The 16,342-nt window shown below is 42.6% G+C and overlaps 1 protein-coding gene across 4 annotated transcripts; it reads right to left on the bottom strand.

Annotated features, from left to right (window-relative positions):
• Positions 1–6,483: 6,483 nt before the first annotated feature.
• Positions 6,484–15,648, bottom strand: LOC119287806 (coatomer subunit beta'-1-like). 4 transcript variants are annotated; one of them, XM_037567420.1, is made up of 25 exons: positions 15,441–15,648; positions 15,301–15,321; positions 15,095–15,156; positions 14,919–14,973; positions 14,166–14,202; positions 13,740–14,065; positions 13,510–13,641; positions 13,281–13,429; positions 12,499–12,567; positions 11,876–12,026; positions 11,734–11,799; positions 11,033–11,221; positions 10,380–10,520; positions 10,226–10,300; positions 9,920–10,096; positions 9,718–9,809; positions 9,513–9,629; positions 9,091–9,205; positions 8,888–8,959; positions 8,286–8,482; positions 8,114–8,207; positions 7,900–8,006; positions 7,593–7,737; positions 7,250–7,426; positions 6,484–7,015 (listed from the first exon to the last, which is right to left on the bottom strand). In XM_037567420.1, the coding sequence occupies exons 1-24, from the start codon at positions 15,441–15,443 to the stop codon at positions 7,292–7,294; spliced, it is 2,727 nt and encodes a 908-aa protein (XP_037423317.1). In that variant the 5' UTR covers positions 15,444–15,648; the 3' UTR covers positions 6,484–7,015; positions 7,250–7,291. The 4 variants fall into 4 exon arrangements, with proteins under 4 accessions (XP_037423317.1, XP_037423316.1, XP_037423318.1 ...); XM_037567419.1 differs by having other exon boundaries at positions 7,274–7,426; XM_037567421.1 differs by having other exon boundaries at positions 7,324–7,426.
• Positions 15,649–16,342: the final 694 nt, after the last annotated feature.

Genomic DNA, 16,342 nt, shown 5'->3' with positions numbered 1-16,342 from the left:
CCGACCCCGCCTCGCCGCCATCTCCCCCGACCCCATCTCTCTCCCCGCCCTCTGTAAGCACTCTCCCCTTCCGATCCCTCTTGTTAATTTGCTTAGTATGAACCCTAGCTATTTAGTGCTAGTTAGTATGGACCCTAGGCTATTTTTAGTGTTAGTTAGTTAATTTAGTGTTAGTTAGTTAGTTAGTATGAACCCTTAGTAGTAGTTCCTAGGTACTAATTAGTTAGTAAGAACTAGGTACTAATTAGCTAGGTACTAGTTTATTTTTATTTATAGTAAGTTTATTTTCAGTAAGAACTAATTGAATTAATAGAACATGTTAGTAAGAACTTGTTGCTATTTTTTTAGTTAAAGCATTTTTTCCCGTATCGACATGGACGATGCCTATCCCGCATCCTCGTCGTCGAGTCGGTGGAGGATGACACATGCTTGACCAGATGGGCCATGTCCGGGACTAGGCTCCGCCGGGGTGGTACTGGGAGGCGCTACCTACCGGGGGGCGCAGGTTGGTGAGGAGCCAGCCTGTCGTTGACCCGAACCTTCTTTGGTGGCGGTCGCGTGGGCCAGTGACGATCCAGAGGCTCGAGGACTCCGCGGAGGTGGTGCGTCACCGTGTCAGTGGGGAGGACGCGCACGTCCATCGCTACTTGTTTACGTTGGAGCACAGGCCGTTCTCCAATACCTGGCAGGTTCTCCGGGGATCTCACTGGAGCTATGATCCCGTGATGGTTCCTTCTCTGTGGGTGTCCACCGCCCGCGCCGATACCCGTTGTGTGCTACGGTTTTAGTTGTATTAGTGATGTTATATGTATGACACTATTGGTGATTATTAGTAATAATATTCGACGATGTACGGACGTATGAGATGATTTACTTTTGCTTATTGAACGCATGCTAATTTGAATCCTATAAGATAATTTGAAATGTATATCTTGTGTTGCTCAATATCCAAGTGGCCGGTCATGTTTGCAGGTTACACCTCCGAGTGGCCTATGTTTTGCCGGAGTGTTGATTCATTTCCGTTCTGGCAAATTTCAGGTGCTCGATATGTCCTATTTTAGCAAAGGTCATGCCGGATTTTTCCGTGAATTTTGGCATGACTTGTGCCAGAATATGTAGGAAATATCGAGTGCCCCGGATTTGTGTGTTGAGTATCTTGGTAGTTGTTTTCGATCGATTTTCAATTAATGTTTTAGCTATGAACATAGGAAATGTCTGACGACGAAAAGGATTTCGGTATTTGCAAATACTGCGAAGACGAGCGCGGCCTGTGCGGCGGAATCTTCCTAGATGATGATAGGCGCTTCAGCATCAAGCTGGACGAGAACTTCGAAGTGGATACAGTAAGTCACAACGACAAGTCTTTTTTCGTAATTAAGCATGACATCTGCTTCATTTGCTTCAACTTATATTTTTTTTACTATTCTACTAGCGTATCCCCTGCCATGCAAGAGTTTTTGTATTGGATAAGATAGGTTTCAGTCATAATATGGAGGAAAAGAAAGTTTACTTGAAGACCGAGCATGATTATATTTTCCATGTAAAATTGTACAATTCAGACGACTACACCTATTTTGGATGCAAAACATGGCGAGCACTATGCAAGACTTATGCATTTGAGCCTGATATGGTTATCACTTTTGATATTCGTCCGGGAGATGATATTGAAGGTAATACCGATATCTGGGTCAATGTGCAGACGCCTCCAGTTATACCATTATGTAAGTTTCTCAACCATATTTATGTCTTTGATATTGTTTATTCAAAAATAGTTGACAACTAATTTGTATTGTCAGTTTATTTCGGTGCAAGCAAACATGTCCAGCGCTTGGTAGACAGGACCGTATACTGTCCTGGGGCTGAACTTAACTGCGAGGAGCTCAGTCATTATGTTTCATGGCTTGAGGATCTTGATACTGTCAAGACAAATTTTCTTCCTGCATTTAGAAATGTTAGTACTGAAAATGTGCGACCAATAGTGTTCGTAATGAACTACGGTCACATCTATTTAGGAAGGATGGTAAGATTTTTACTATTTGTCATCAGTGCATCTTTTCCATACATTATTTTTGAAACTAAACTTCATTGCTAAGTATGTTACCATATGATGTTCTTCAACAGGGACTCCCGATGAATGTTGTGCCTTATGGGATCGAGACTAAATGTACCATGAGTATTATCATCTTACGGTCAAGATATCCTACAGATTACTTTAGTGCATTCAAGATTAGCGACGGATGCTTAATAGTGCAAGACTGGACCAAATATGTGATGGGGGAGCGCAGAGAAGTACTAGGGGGCAGCAAACAGATGTGCTACCCACGATTAGGAGACAGGTTCATCTGCATGCTCTAGCTTGATCAAGGAGGAGAGCTATACATGTTTTATGTTATTTTACCTAAGAGAGAGCAGCAGGAGTGATTAGCTAGCTAGAAATGAGTTTGAGGATGATGATGTGCTACACTATATTACTATGATGATAAAATAGCTAGTGTTGGTGGTAATGACTATGATGATTATTATTAGCTAGTGTTAGTGGTGATTAAATAAATACTATTGATGGTAATGGCTATGATGATGATTAAATAGCTTGTGCTAGCGGATTAGATTCAAGTGGAGGCAACATGTGGTGCACATCGAAAGTACTACTAGTCCAAACTAGATCAAGTTTGGATTAGTAGTATACTTTTGACATGCACCACATATTGCCTCCACTTGAACCTAATTCACCTTCATTTGACACACTGTTATGGACATAATGATGTAAACCTCATAACTGGTATTGTACCAATATTTGTACGATGGCGCATAAATACACTAAAAAAAAGTACTAATAGCGATGGACAGAAAACACGCTACAAGTAGTTACCTTAGCAGTAGCGTGGTACTAAACAAACGCTGCAGCTATTTGTCCTAGCAATAGTGTGGGTGGACACGCGCTACTGCTAAGCAATAGCTGTAGCGCCTTATTAGTAGCGCGCATACCCGCGCTGCTAGTAAGCACAAAACTAGCGCTACTGCTAGGGTTTTCCCTAGTAGTGTGAAGAAGAAACTCATCAAGGCGAAGAGGCAAGTATGTACAGTTGATGACCATGAGAAGAAAAAAACCTTGTCTGACTAAGCCATTTGACCAGTTAGGACATAGGGGAAAACATCAAGAGAAAAATTGGGACGAATCATATCACGTGTACCTCATGACCGGGACGAACCCGATAGATTGCTAGATGAGGTAAAAACTAGCAAACCTTTTGCTAAATGGGGTAATCTAGAAGAAAAACTGTTAAATGGAGCAATTCACATTAAGAATGCCAAAATAGGAGGTAAAACTGGAATTAACTCTTAATGAAAACATATAGTGTGCATCGACCTACAATTTTTTATACTATCTACGTACACGTTAGAATTAAGTGTGACGTAGCTAGAGTTCCTTTAGGCTTCATTTTGCACACAAATGGTGGGCCGTGGAGCAGTGGCAGACCTCGAATCTGAGTACTGAGGGTGCCAAACTTCAATACGTACAAACAAAATTTAGAAAAACTTAGAATAAAATGGTATAATTTAACCTAAATAGTATGGAATGGCACTAAGTTGATGCACAGCTGATATAAATATACTATTTTGCAAAAAAAAAAAATAACGGGGCGTCGACCTGTTAGCTGGGGTAGCTGCCAGCCCACCCGCGTTCGAGTCTCAGCTCTAGCGCGCAGTGCTCGCGGAGTTTTCTCCTATAAAAAAAGCCAACAAGGGTTAGCTCTGAGTTGGTCTAATTTTTTATTTTATTTTTTGCAGTTGAATCGCATTTGCTGATGATGGCGCACTTGAACATGTCGCTAAGAAGCGCCATAATTGTGGTATACTTTGGTCGGAAACTCAAGGCCCTACGACTATACCTAGACCGTATGCACATATTCTAAAAAAAATCACCAACGTTTTTCAACCTCTTTTCAGAACGACACAAGATATGTTGTTGACCAAAGCACTGACGCACACCCGAGGCAAGAATTAGGCGGAGGTGGGGAGTGCGCGCGCGTCACAAGAAGTGGTCTAGGATAGGGTGCAAATTGGCTCGAATTCTCCGTTTGCCAATAAAATAGGAAATGATTGGACCATTGGATGAGCCATGCATGCCCATCTTCTTCACAGTGATTGATCGATGGAAAGGTAACATGCAAATCCAACTGAAAATCTCAGTAGCGCACGCAAGCACGCTCCTAGCAGGCTGACACCGACAACCCGGCACTACTTCAGCGACGACATAGCTTCTGTTGCGAAGCTCTTGTGAAGAACAAATCTACAACCAGTCGCTTGGGGGCTAAATTTCGTGTTTTGACCTTTTTCTGAAACCTATTCGAGATCTGACCCTAATTTAAAATTATTTCGAGGTCTGACCCTTTTGCTAGATCATGGTGGTAGGGTATAACAGCCTACCGCCAAGTACCCTGGCGGTAGGGTTGCATGCCCTACCGCCAAAACATCCTAAGTATTGAACACAATGCGTGCTCGTACCTACCGCCAAGCCCATTGGCAGTAGGGTTGTGCAGGCTACCGCCAGCCTGTTTGACGGTAGCGATGTTTCCTACCGCCAAAGTCCCTGGCGGTAGGCTGTTATACCCTATCGCCATTGACTCTGGCGGTAGTAAAAAGGTCAGATCTTAAAAAAAAATCAACCTGAGGTCAGATCTCAAATAGGTTTCAGAAAAGGGTCAAAACACGAAATTTAGCCTCGCTTGGGCGCTTTGGGGTTGGAACTTGGGAGTGGACAACTATCACTAATCAGACCAAGCACATTCGACCCGAGATTCATTTGCTTTTCGCTCACAAATCACAATGCACTTTGCCGGTCGATAGATTTGACATGCACAACGACAACGAATGAATGATAGGATTTGCACTTCCTAGAATTACGGCTCCCACACTGTACTAGTACTATAAGGGCATCTGGCAACACATAAATTTCTTTCCACATCCATTCGCGGACATGGATGCGGGAGGCCGTCAACCAATCGTAGCTACATACATATCAAACTATCTTTCAACAAATCGGATGAAATTCATGCAAACAAAGCCAGATTTCATATAAACATGACCGATTTCATACAAAACCGGACGAAACGGTTACATTTTCGACATATTTTCAACGAAAAAGGTAAAACTATGCGCACGCACGGTCACGTGGAGCTCCACTCACACGACACGGATAAACTAGTCTACGACCGGCCGCCGCGGATCCCTTTATCTTCTCCATGTCCGGCAGCCGGCTAACCGGACTGCTGGGAGTCCCGGAGGCATATTCTTCCTTCGTATCTTCCTTATGTTCGGTTGTGCTGCTCAGACGGGTGCTCGGGATGGTGGTGGCGGCGGCCTCCCGTGCTCTACTTCTCCTCGATGATGGCGACGGGCACGGACGTGTGGACCGCCACCTCGTTGACATCCGTGCAACTGACTTCTTTTCTCTGCATGAATGGTGCGGCTACGCGCGCGTCGTCTGTGGGTGGCGCGATCGCAAGCACTGGAGGCACGGTACGACGCGACGTCGTTAACGGCAGTGATGATGCCCGTGCCGCCATGCTCCCCGCTGTGCCGGCCTGGAGCAACTCGCCACTCCTCCGCGAACGGGCTTGGAGCGGCGTGTTGCTGCCACCGTCGGGCTAAGCGAAGGAAGTTGAGCAAAGAGCTGCCTCGCCCGTATCCACTGGGCTCGGGGGGCCACTCAGCCGATTTTTATGCCGGAGAACTGCTCTTCCGACTCGTCGGGTACCATCGAAAGATTGGAGAAAATGATGAAAGTAGGAGATGGGGAGCGGCAGAGTGGTACGATTCTTACCCGGCGTCTAGCCTCGTTTAAAAGATGGCGGATTGGAGGAGCCTGCCCGGCGTTGCGTTTAAATAGAGGCCACGGTAGGTTTCTCGGCTTTCACGCGGATTTAATGGAAGCATTTGAATGCGGCAAGGAGGCGTGTTCAACCAGGTGGGCAGCGGGTGGCGCTCTCGGCCAACGCGGCGCTTCAATGGCGAAGGCACTGAGAGGTCACGTCCGTCGTGTACCGCCTTCAATGTGGAGTGGCATGCTCTACAACGATATGACAAGGGCATCTAGCAATAGGCGAGAAGCACACACAAGAGGGTGGAGGGGTTTTTAGTGGGTCAAGTTGTCGGAAGCGGACGTGACAGCAGTCCAGACTCCGATGAACCTCCCCTACATTTATCTCCAGTTTGCAGGAGAAAAAGTGTCAGGACCACATCGCGGACCGATACAAGGCTCCGTTTTGCGGGAAGTTTGCAGGTCGTCATTCAAGATGCCCTAATACTCCAGCCATGGCCAGATGGCCCTAAGATAAAATGGAAATTCTTTAAAGAAGATCTGCGATAAAGTGGAAATTCTCTAAAGAAGAAAGGCTTCAGCATGTGCTCGACGAAAGTACAAGAACGAGCTTTCAGCCAACATCAGCAAGCACAAACAAGGAATTAAAACAGGATACCGCATTCACAAACAAGCAAAGCCTTATGGAAGAATACACTGGCAAGCCTTTTGCACCACAATCATTAACGCTACATGTATGGAATGGTAACACACAATTACAGTGATTGGCTATAGAAAATTTTCATCTCCTACAAGGTTGTTATGGCTATTGTAATATGACATATACTACACATCTGTATAACGATTTATTGAAAAGCTTTCCATCAACAACCAACTCTGCACCCAACCGATCGATTTTAGTACATGAAAAATTGGGTACGAAAATGTGCCGTACACGACGAAAGAATTGCCTATGTTGCTGCAAGCCAGCCTGCCAAGATTGATCCCATTAGAGTAGTCTTCCACTGGAGTCTAGACTTCATTTGTGGGATTTGGCCAAGAAGCAATAGGTGGCTCATTGGTCACTATAAGCATCAACCCATTTCGAAGTTCCACGATAAAATTGGTATTGCAATTGTTTACCCTTGAAAAAACAACAGGTTTAACCATTGAGTTGTGGTTCCCTTGGCGCCTACTCATCATGTTGGGTTAGCACTGCAAGACAGAAACATGAGAGTAAATTCGGGTAAATGTATGGGAACAGATAAGAAATCGTGTGAAGCAAATAAGAAGGGTAAAAACATAAATGGTCAGGCTGGAGCATATATGTGTTAAATCTCCTAAAAAATAGCAACGGTGTATACCGAGGTAACTGGATTTGCTTTAAAAGTAAGCAGCTCTAGAAGGGTTCGGCTATCCTAGAATTTGCGGGCAAAGCCAGTGAATCACCATAGACAAAATTTGGATTTTTACATTTGCCAAACAATTCTTTTAGGCTGGCGAGGTTCCTTCATTGTTCGTACCCCACTGTTCCTCACCCTCATTCCCATTTACAAGAACGGTTTCTTTTGGTTGATCTGTATCAACTTGGACAACTTCATCCACGTTCTCCTCCGTTTCCATTACCTAAGAGGAAATTTATTTTGTTATTTCAGAAATTAATAAAATAGCATTGCAATAATAATAATCAAATAGAACAATGCCAATGTGATCAAGTCATATAATAAGTTTCCTAAAAGCACCACAGGATATAAGTTGAAGGAGAACAAGAGGCATACTACAAATGCAATACCTCTTCATCAGGCTCTCCATTTTCATCCAGTGCTTCCACTGGTTCCTCTTCTTCAATGACCCGCATCCTTTTGAAAGCTTCCACAAGAGTAGTGTCTGACTTCTCAGCATGGTTCAAGTACTCATCTGCAGAAGGATAGTGGCCCCTGCACATACAAGACATGTTATTGCAAAAGATTTGCCTACTTCAAAATCATGATGGACATGATTTTTTAAATAGGAAAATTATGAGATGTCCAATGCAATAGAAGCTAACATTTGATATTATTACACTACCAAGGAAAAAAACAATATGCAGCAATTTTTACCTCTGGGAAGCAACATTCTGCTCTACAGTAAGTGCAACCTGCCAGTCTTCAAATAAATTTGGATACTCAGCAGGATCTGCCAGAGAATCTGCAGCTTTTGGATTAACCTGCAAAGAAGGAACAGATGAACAGAAGCCGAGGCCGACAATACTTGAATACACTTTCGTACTTTAAACAGACTTCTCAGCAAGAGAGCATAAGATCAAAATTTTACTTTGCTGAGGTCTTTTCTCCAAATTGCTACAATCTCTGAAACTTTGCTGGGAAGATAAGAACGCGCCATTAATGCAGCTTCAGGTATACGGTTGCTGCGGAGTACATAAGATGTAGTTTAGCTTTAAAGTGAAGTCCATGGCAATTAGTTCATCACAGCAGAAAAGGCTCACCTGTCTACAAGCAATTGTATGCAATCTTCCAATTTACCAAGCATAAAGAGACAGAGGAAAGCAACATTGTTTTTTCCGTGCTCTTTTGCTAGAGAAGCAAGCTTTTCGACTCCTTCAGCATCTCCGAGAGATGAGTATAGTAGCAACAAGCCACTCAAGTCCTTCGCTTGCAGAAGACACTCTTCCGATGCCTCGAGCTGCAATGTGTAATTTGTGAAATACTGAAAACACTAAGCTAGCACAGTTAATACAGATGCAAATTTATAAAATTAGTCAATTATATATGACGATTTAAATTAATGGCAACCATATGACTGCAACACTGATGAATGACCGATAACCATTTCCACGGAGACATTTTCGCAAGGGGAAATCTTGGAAGGGTCTTTTTTTCCAAAAATAATGTTTGATTGGATTTTTTTCTGAATTTTAACCAGATAAAATGATTCAATTCAGAACAAAGTGTTAGAAAATAGAATTTCAGACTTACAATAAGATACTAGACCCAACTGAAAACTTAACTACTTGTAAACAATAATTCATTAATTTTAGAAGTCACATATCAACAACCTTTCATAAGATTTAATCATTTAAGAACCAACCTTCCCGGTGGACATGGCGAGCTCACCAAGCTGCTTCCACTTTGATTCGCTTTGTGCTTCTACGGCAATAGCCTGCACGCAAATGATGACCAGAAAGTAGTAACCCATTTAGCCAAACTTAGCAGCATAGAATACCTTACATCACATGCTCTCTATGATGTGAACTTGTGAAGGAAAAAAACACATAACAATGTGCTGTGTACCTTTGCGACTTCTAGTTTTCCAAGCTGCACAGCCAAATCAAACTTATAATCAGCATCAGTGGCTATCTCAAGAGCCTCCTCCAACATTCCTCTGGACTCCAAGAAATGAGCGACACTGCCATATGAAAAGGGAGACCAGAGCTAAGTTAGAACATAACGGATTAAGCCGTCATACACTTCTGATCCTACAAGCTGAATATATTTCAGATTTGATATTGAGATAAATGGCATCACAGTTACAAGATATGACAGACACCATAAACACGGTCAAAATGGGAGCAAAACTGAGAGCAAATTTCAAGAACCCATCTTGATTTGTTACGGCTTTAATCAAAAATGATTTTGTTTATTCAGAAGCCAGAGTAAACCCTCCCAAAAAAATTAACAGAACCTATCCCTGTGTGTCAAAGACAGACACTAACCTATTATATTGCGTCTTTGGTATGGACGGTAAGATCTCATTTGCACTTTCCAAATCCCCGCGCATCACAAGCGTCTTGTATTCAATCAAACTGAGAAGTAATGTATACCCAATGACACTGCAAGGAGCCAATGTATTAGTTACAGAAAGCAAGAAAGCAACAACAGGTGATACATAAGAACTGAGGCATATTCAAGCAAACGCACTTAAACTCCTTGTCAATAAGATAAACTCGACTTTGATTCGCAAGATATCCCATCAAATACATAGGGCGATCCAAGTGATACATTGTGGTGACCTGTAAATAGAGTGTATAACTATGTAAGGAAATAAAGTTGTATCACACAAAAATATCCATATAGAGAACGTGAAAACAAAAAAAAATTGTTCAGAGCAAACAATCTTTACCTCACCACCAACGCAATAATTTAGGCGCCATGATGAGTTGTTGTAAATAAAACAGTCTCCAACCCAAATCCCAGTTCGCACTCGCTCATTGACCTCATGAAGCAACTCAAAAGCATCTTCAGCGCCTTCCTCATCAGCAGGCTTTCCACCTTCCAAGTAGGCAGCAACAACATCTCTCTGCAGGGACAAAAATCATAAACAAAATTTCATGCATGTTCTAGAAAAAGATGTTACGTAGGAACACATTCAAAACCCATGGACCAAGGAAAAATTATAGATGAACATTTAGTAAATGCAATAGCATACATTGTACTTCAGGATGTAGAATGATGTATCACTTGCGATCGCAACTAGGTCACCACTATCAGCCCAGTAGACGTTCTACAAGCACAGTCGAAAACAGGTTATTGAAGTGTGGACTCCACATATTCATAATTACAATAAAATATACTGAACTCACCTTGACAGTCACATCAATTCTGCGAATTAGTCGACAATCAGCCCAGTCATAAAAGCAAATAAAGTCACTGGAACACATTGCCAAAAGTACCCCACCAAAGATACGCTCTGCAGAGAATGTAGGACGGATAGTTTTCTTCTCCTGTAAATCAGATCATTCAAGTCAAGAGATGCATTGCCTTCATAATATGGATTAGAACAGTTTCTACAATTTATACAAACGTGATAGATAAAAGATGCCAGATCACATATTAGTTCAACATACAGTTGTATGATTTCTAGATCAATGAATATGGTTAAGCACTTGAACATAAGTAAAGCATTCCCTTTAGCTGAAGAACTGCAATATGATACAATACACCGCAACACTAAACTACACTGAACTGCAAACCTACAACGGTCTGTAATTCCTTTCACCAAATATGACAAACTATGACCACAAGTATTAGCATAAAACAAAGTACATGATATAAAACTCTAAACTGAATTAATATAAGTGTTTGACAGAAATATTCACTGATTAAAGCAGTATATAAACATCACACACTAAAAACACGAACAGCCCCAAAGTGATCTTAGAAGAAATGGGACAAGCAACATCGATCTTGCACAAGTTGCTGGTAAAAAGGCCAAAAATAATAGTATACCACCCACCTGGAATGATTTATTGAAAATCTTTATTCTGGATGTACTTTCTCTGATTGCGTACTCTCCTTCTGATGACCAAGCGAACTCTAACGCGGATCCAAATGATCTGTTCCTCCAAGCCAGTGCAGTGTAGATTATGTATTCACCATCTCCGCATACAACAACAAACCGGCCATTGGGGTTATGCTTCAAGTTCTAAGCAAACAAAAAATTAAACCATATTTAGATACAATAATCAAGATATATGAAACAGCAAATGTTAACTAAAAACAGAAAATAAAAACTTGTAACTTAGTATCATATCAAGGAACAAAACTCAAGGTGCTGATTTGCTACAAATGTATCCATGAATATAGAAAATGCATAAATGGTAATGATGTTCATAGAAAACCAAAGCTTGTAGTATTCTTCAGTGCACCAATAACAACTCTATATGATTATTTTTATGTGTGCAAAGTTGATAGTTATGTATAAGAAAATGAACATACTCAAGTTATAACCCCTATTACAGTAAGCAATTCATATGTTCTTTTTGAAGCTTATCCATTTAATTGTCAACAGTAATTACAAAATACAGAAATGGACAGCTGCTGTTATGCATATCAAGACATGGATGAGTAGTTTATGCAGGAGTTCAGATACTTAGGTATGCTGTAACAATACTAACAAGAGCTAAATATGAAGAGCATTGTACCATCCAAAAGTACCTGCGGGTAAAGATCACAGCTGCCTAATTCCTTCACAGCTAGGGGCAATCTTTCCCCATCTGTAGCCTGGTATCAAACATAATAAGCGATCAGCCAAACTTCTCAATTCGATTAGTTTTGTTTACAGAACAGGCAAACTAACCTCAAAGTTTGCACCAACAGTCTTTATATTCACAGTCTGTATCTCATTGTGCTTTGCCCAGATGATTTTTCCACTGGCATCCATACTTGCTACTGGTACTTCGCGACCCATTTTAATCATAATAGTTCCCTCATCATAACCAATCACCATTCTACATAATAAGCAAATGGTATTATTAGTTTCACAGGGAGTAGCATAACCAGGCCCAAAAAGTGTGGGCACAAGAAACAAGAGGAACTAGTTGCAGAAATAAGAATGTGAAAACTTAACATCTAGAAACATAGTGGGCATATTGCAAGAAACATACGAGTGAAAGGCATAGAAACATTAGTAAATAACCATCAGTTGACAATGCTAGGTTTTGTAAGTGTGAAATGGCATGTTTAACGAACAATTTTATGCATGTGAAGGTCTATCAAAAGCAAAGATAAATAACTTTTAACAAGAACTTCACATTAATTAATTTATAAAGCACAACATCAGTACACATCCACTAAATAGAAGAAAGATACCACGATGTAATACTCCTAATTAATGGCAAATTATTATTTTGATAGCTAGCGCCCATTGGATAGGTGGTGGCAACAATAAAACAAAGCAGAAATCAGATCATCATCCATTACCTTCTTGATCCCTTCATGTATCCAACAGCCCAGACTCGCTCAAGGCCATAGTTTAGTGTGTTCTCAAGCCTACAAAATAAGTGAATAAATAAATAAAATTAAGAACTTTTCACCTTTGTGTAATTTCTAGGACTAAACAAAAGTTATGTGCTATCTCAAAGGCTGACATATTTTCCGGATTATTACAGAAAATATCATATAAGCAAACTGATTAGTATGTTTAATTATTTATTACCCTGATGATGACAGTTATCTTTTTTTCATACAAATAAGCAAATTGATACAAATTTATCAACCTTACAATTATCTACAGAAATGGCTCATAGTAGGAGTACTTGGAGAACTATTGGGTCCGACTATAAACTCTAGAGGCTTGAGAACAAATGCCACGAACAAAACTTGATGCTCCATAACATTGGGGGCTGTATGATGAGAATGTTGAAGATGGCAAAACAGTTGAACCCTTTAAGTTTAGCACATCATGCAAACTAATAAGATTCCATGGGGTTGAACATAGAAGAGTACAAACAAACACTAAAAGTCACTAATGCCATGCTCATGGGCCTTAAAAGTTTATTGTGCCTGCATAGGGGAGTCAAGCCTGTTGTTTAGCAACATTTTGGTTGTTGAGAAACAGTCAAGAGATCTCTAAACCGAACTTTAAAGAGTTGCTTCAGTAACCAATTTTTCTCTTGGGTAAGAAGTAAAGTGACCAACATGAGAACTAGGAAAGATAGATCCAGAGTTTGCACTAACACATTGATACAGAAAAAGGAAGCAACCTGTAAGTTGTTGAATGCCATATACGAACTGTCCCATCCTCCGATCCAGTAATGATTATAGGAAGCTCAGGATGGAAACAAACAGCAGAAATGTTGTGTGTATGTCCTTCAAGTGTCTGAACACAGCTCTTGGTTTGGTAATCCCAGACCTGGTTTATCATAATTATCCATCTTAGGATTGGACCGACACCTTATAAGGTTCAAAATACAGCAGGTACAAAAGACAGACCTTTGCAGTGGAGTCATCAGAACCAGTAATCAAATAGGGTCTGTCACCACCAGTGAAGTAATCAACACAGTTCACACCCTTTTGATGTCCATCTAGCGTAAAATTTGGATCTGGAGAACCCAAACTCCATATCTGCCATTTCAGATTAAGAAGCATTAATATACATGACAACATCATGAGTCATGGCTCATACAAACATGTCTCTGCAGATGAGGGGGGTGTAAACAGACCTTTGTAGTGCGGTCGAGAGATGCACTTGCAAAAGTGTTAGTATCCTTTGGATTGAAAGTAACCTGCATGACATAGTGCGAATGCCCCTCAAAGATTTGAGTGCACATCCACCCTTTGTCCCAGTCCCAAAGCTTTATCAACATGTCATCAGATGATGACAGCACATATGGAAGAGTTGGATGGACTGCTACACATCTGATGTAATCAGTATGGGCCTCAAAAACTTTAATTTTGTCCATGGTATTGTAGTTGTATACACGAATGAACATGTCATCTGCACCGGCAACAACCCATTGTTTCCTTGACACAAATTTTGCCGACCGCACTGAAATTATGTTCAAATATACATCATACAGTTAAGTCGGTTCCAGATTCCACTTCCAGCACAAATTCTATTTACATGCAAAGATATGTATGTTGTATACCTGGCAGCTCTGAAACTTCGAACGATTTCACCATGGTCTGCAAGATATACAAAAACAAACATATTATAAATTCTGTGGAGCCAGCTTTTAAACTTTTATACAGCAGTACTCCATAGATATACTTGTCAAGAATAAGATTAGTAAATAATATTGAGCAACAAAAACGATGAGAGGAGCCAGGGAAAGCTTTTGACATACTACACAGTATGTGCATAATTCATCTTGTTAAAACCTAATTAGCATAGATTCTAAGGCACCACACATGATTTTGAGAAGCTCAGTTTGGCTTATTGTATCCTAAATAGATCAATTAAATCTAGATAATGAAATAGTAAAGGATGTACTTATGTCACCATTTCATATTTTCACAAGAGGGTATCAATACTATCTAACAAGAGTGATACTTGGGTGGTGAAGTTCTTGCTCCTTACAGCACTTTCTACTTGTCGTAAGCTTACAGCATATAATCAGAATTGCGGCATGGGAAATTCTCCACAACTGAGCAATAAGCAAGGACACAAATCACGAACAACAGAAAATACATCAGAAATCAAGCTCTAGCGTCAGGGGTTGAAACAATTAAGCCTTAATCATGTCCTGTTCATGTGGTAGTACTTTGTCCTTTGTTGCGCGAGTGTTAGCACTTGATTGATTGTTACGAATACGAACTGAAGTACCTAACAGTTACTTCAAGAGATTCAACATTATACAACAGGAACAAAACTGAAGATAAAAACAACTCAAGTGCCTTGCCTGCGTCTGGTAGTCCCAGATGCAGAGAGTCCCCGAGTACAAGCTCGCCAAGATCCTGCACCATTGCAAAAACCATAAAACCAAATTATCAACCGTGGCACACCAAAGGACAAGCAGCACCGACACCCCAAATGCGAGCGAAATGCACTGAACGCCAGGAGAACGCGAGCACTTGCCATGGCTCCGTGGGGTGCAGATCCACCGACTTGACCCTCTCGGACCGCTGCGCGAACTTCCTCTGATCACACCAACAAAACCAACAAAAACGAACACGAAATCAGCTCTCGGCCACGCCCAACTAACCCAACAACAACAGCAACACCAGCAACCGAAACGGGACAGCGGGACCGAGATCCAGCGCGGGGTCGGGCGGGGGGCGCACCTTGATCTCCAACCTGAGCGGCTGCGGAAACAACAAGCAGAGGGCAACAGCACTGGTCAGATCCCGGCGCGCGCAGCACGAAAACTGGGGCAAAACGAACTGGAGACAGATTCGGGGGGCGAGAGCTCAGATCCGCGTACCATGGCGGCGACGGCGCGGCGGACGGCGGGGCGATCGGGCGGCGGGGACGGGCCGAGCCACGGAGATCCGCGGCGGCGGTGACGGCGGCTCCTCGCGGCGCCGCGCGGCGAGGCGGCGAGGGAGGTGCGAGCCGGATCGCGCGAGCTCGGTGGAGGAGCGAAGCGGGGTGGGAGGAGAGAAGAGATGGAGAGGGGGAGGGAGGAGGGGTTTTTGTGCGTATTTTTTTTTTATTTTGGAACGTTTCAAATAAGTACCTGGTGGTTTAATACTTTCGCAGAAAGCAACCGCACGATTGCAAAAAAAAAAACTACCAACTTTATTTTTAGGCTAAAAGAAGGCTCACAGCAACTCTAGCAGACCCCGCATCCGCCCCTGCCCGGTAAAATAACCGTCAAAATGTGGGTATGGACCGAAAAGTCTGCCCGACCAGACCCTGCATCCCGCCCCGGCCCGCAAAAAATTTTATGGGGCGCGGCAAATTTCCGGCCCCAACCCGGGAAAACACGGGTTTTCCCCCTCGCGGCTGCGGTGCCCTGCATCACAGAGAAGCAGTTGGCGGGAGGGAAATTTCAGCCAGCGCTCTTTTCCCCCCTTCCTTCCGCCGCCGCCCGCCCGCCGCCGGCGATTCCGGCCATATCTGCGGGCGGAATCGCTCCGCGGGGCCGCCCCACACCCTCCCGCGCCGAGCCACTGCACCGCCCCTCCGGATCCGGCGAGAAGAGTCGGCCCCCAGTCGTCGCTGCCGCTGGGATCCACCACCGCCGAGCACACCACCCTCGTCGTCGCCCCCGGATCACTCGCCACCGTTTAGTCCCCTTTTTTGTGATTTTCGCGACTTGTGTAGTAGATTGACGTGTCGGCGTGTGTGTAGATGGAGTTGACCCCGTGCGAGAAGTTCTTG

This window comes from Triticum dicoccoides, chromosome 4A (genome assembly GCF_002162155.2).
Source record: "Triticum dicoccoides isolate Atlit2015 ecotype Zavitan chromosome 4A, WEW_v2.0, whole genome shotgun sequence".
NCBI lineage: Eukaryota > Viridiplantae > Streptophyta > Magnoliopsida > Poales > Poaceae > Triticum > Triticum dicoccoides.
The sequence above is the reverse complement of the archived record's forward strand: the minus strand, read 5'-3'. Positions and strand labels throughout refer to the sequence as shown.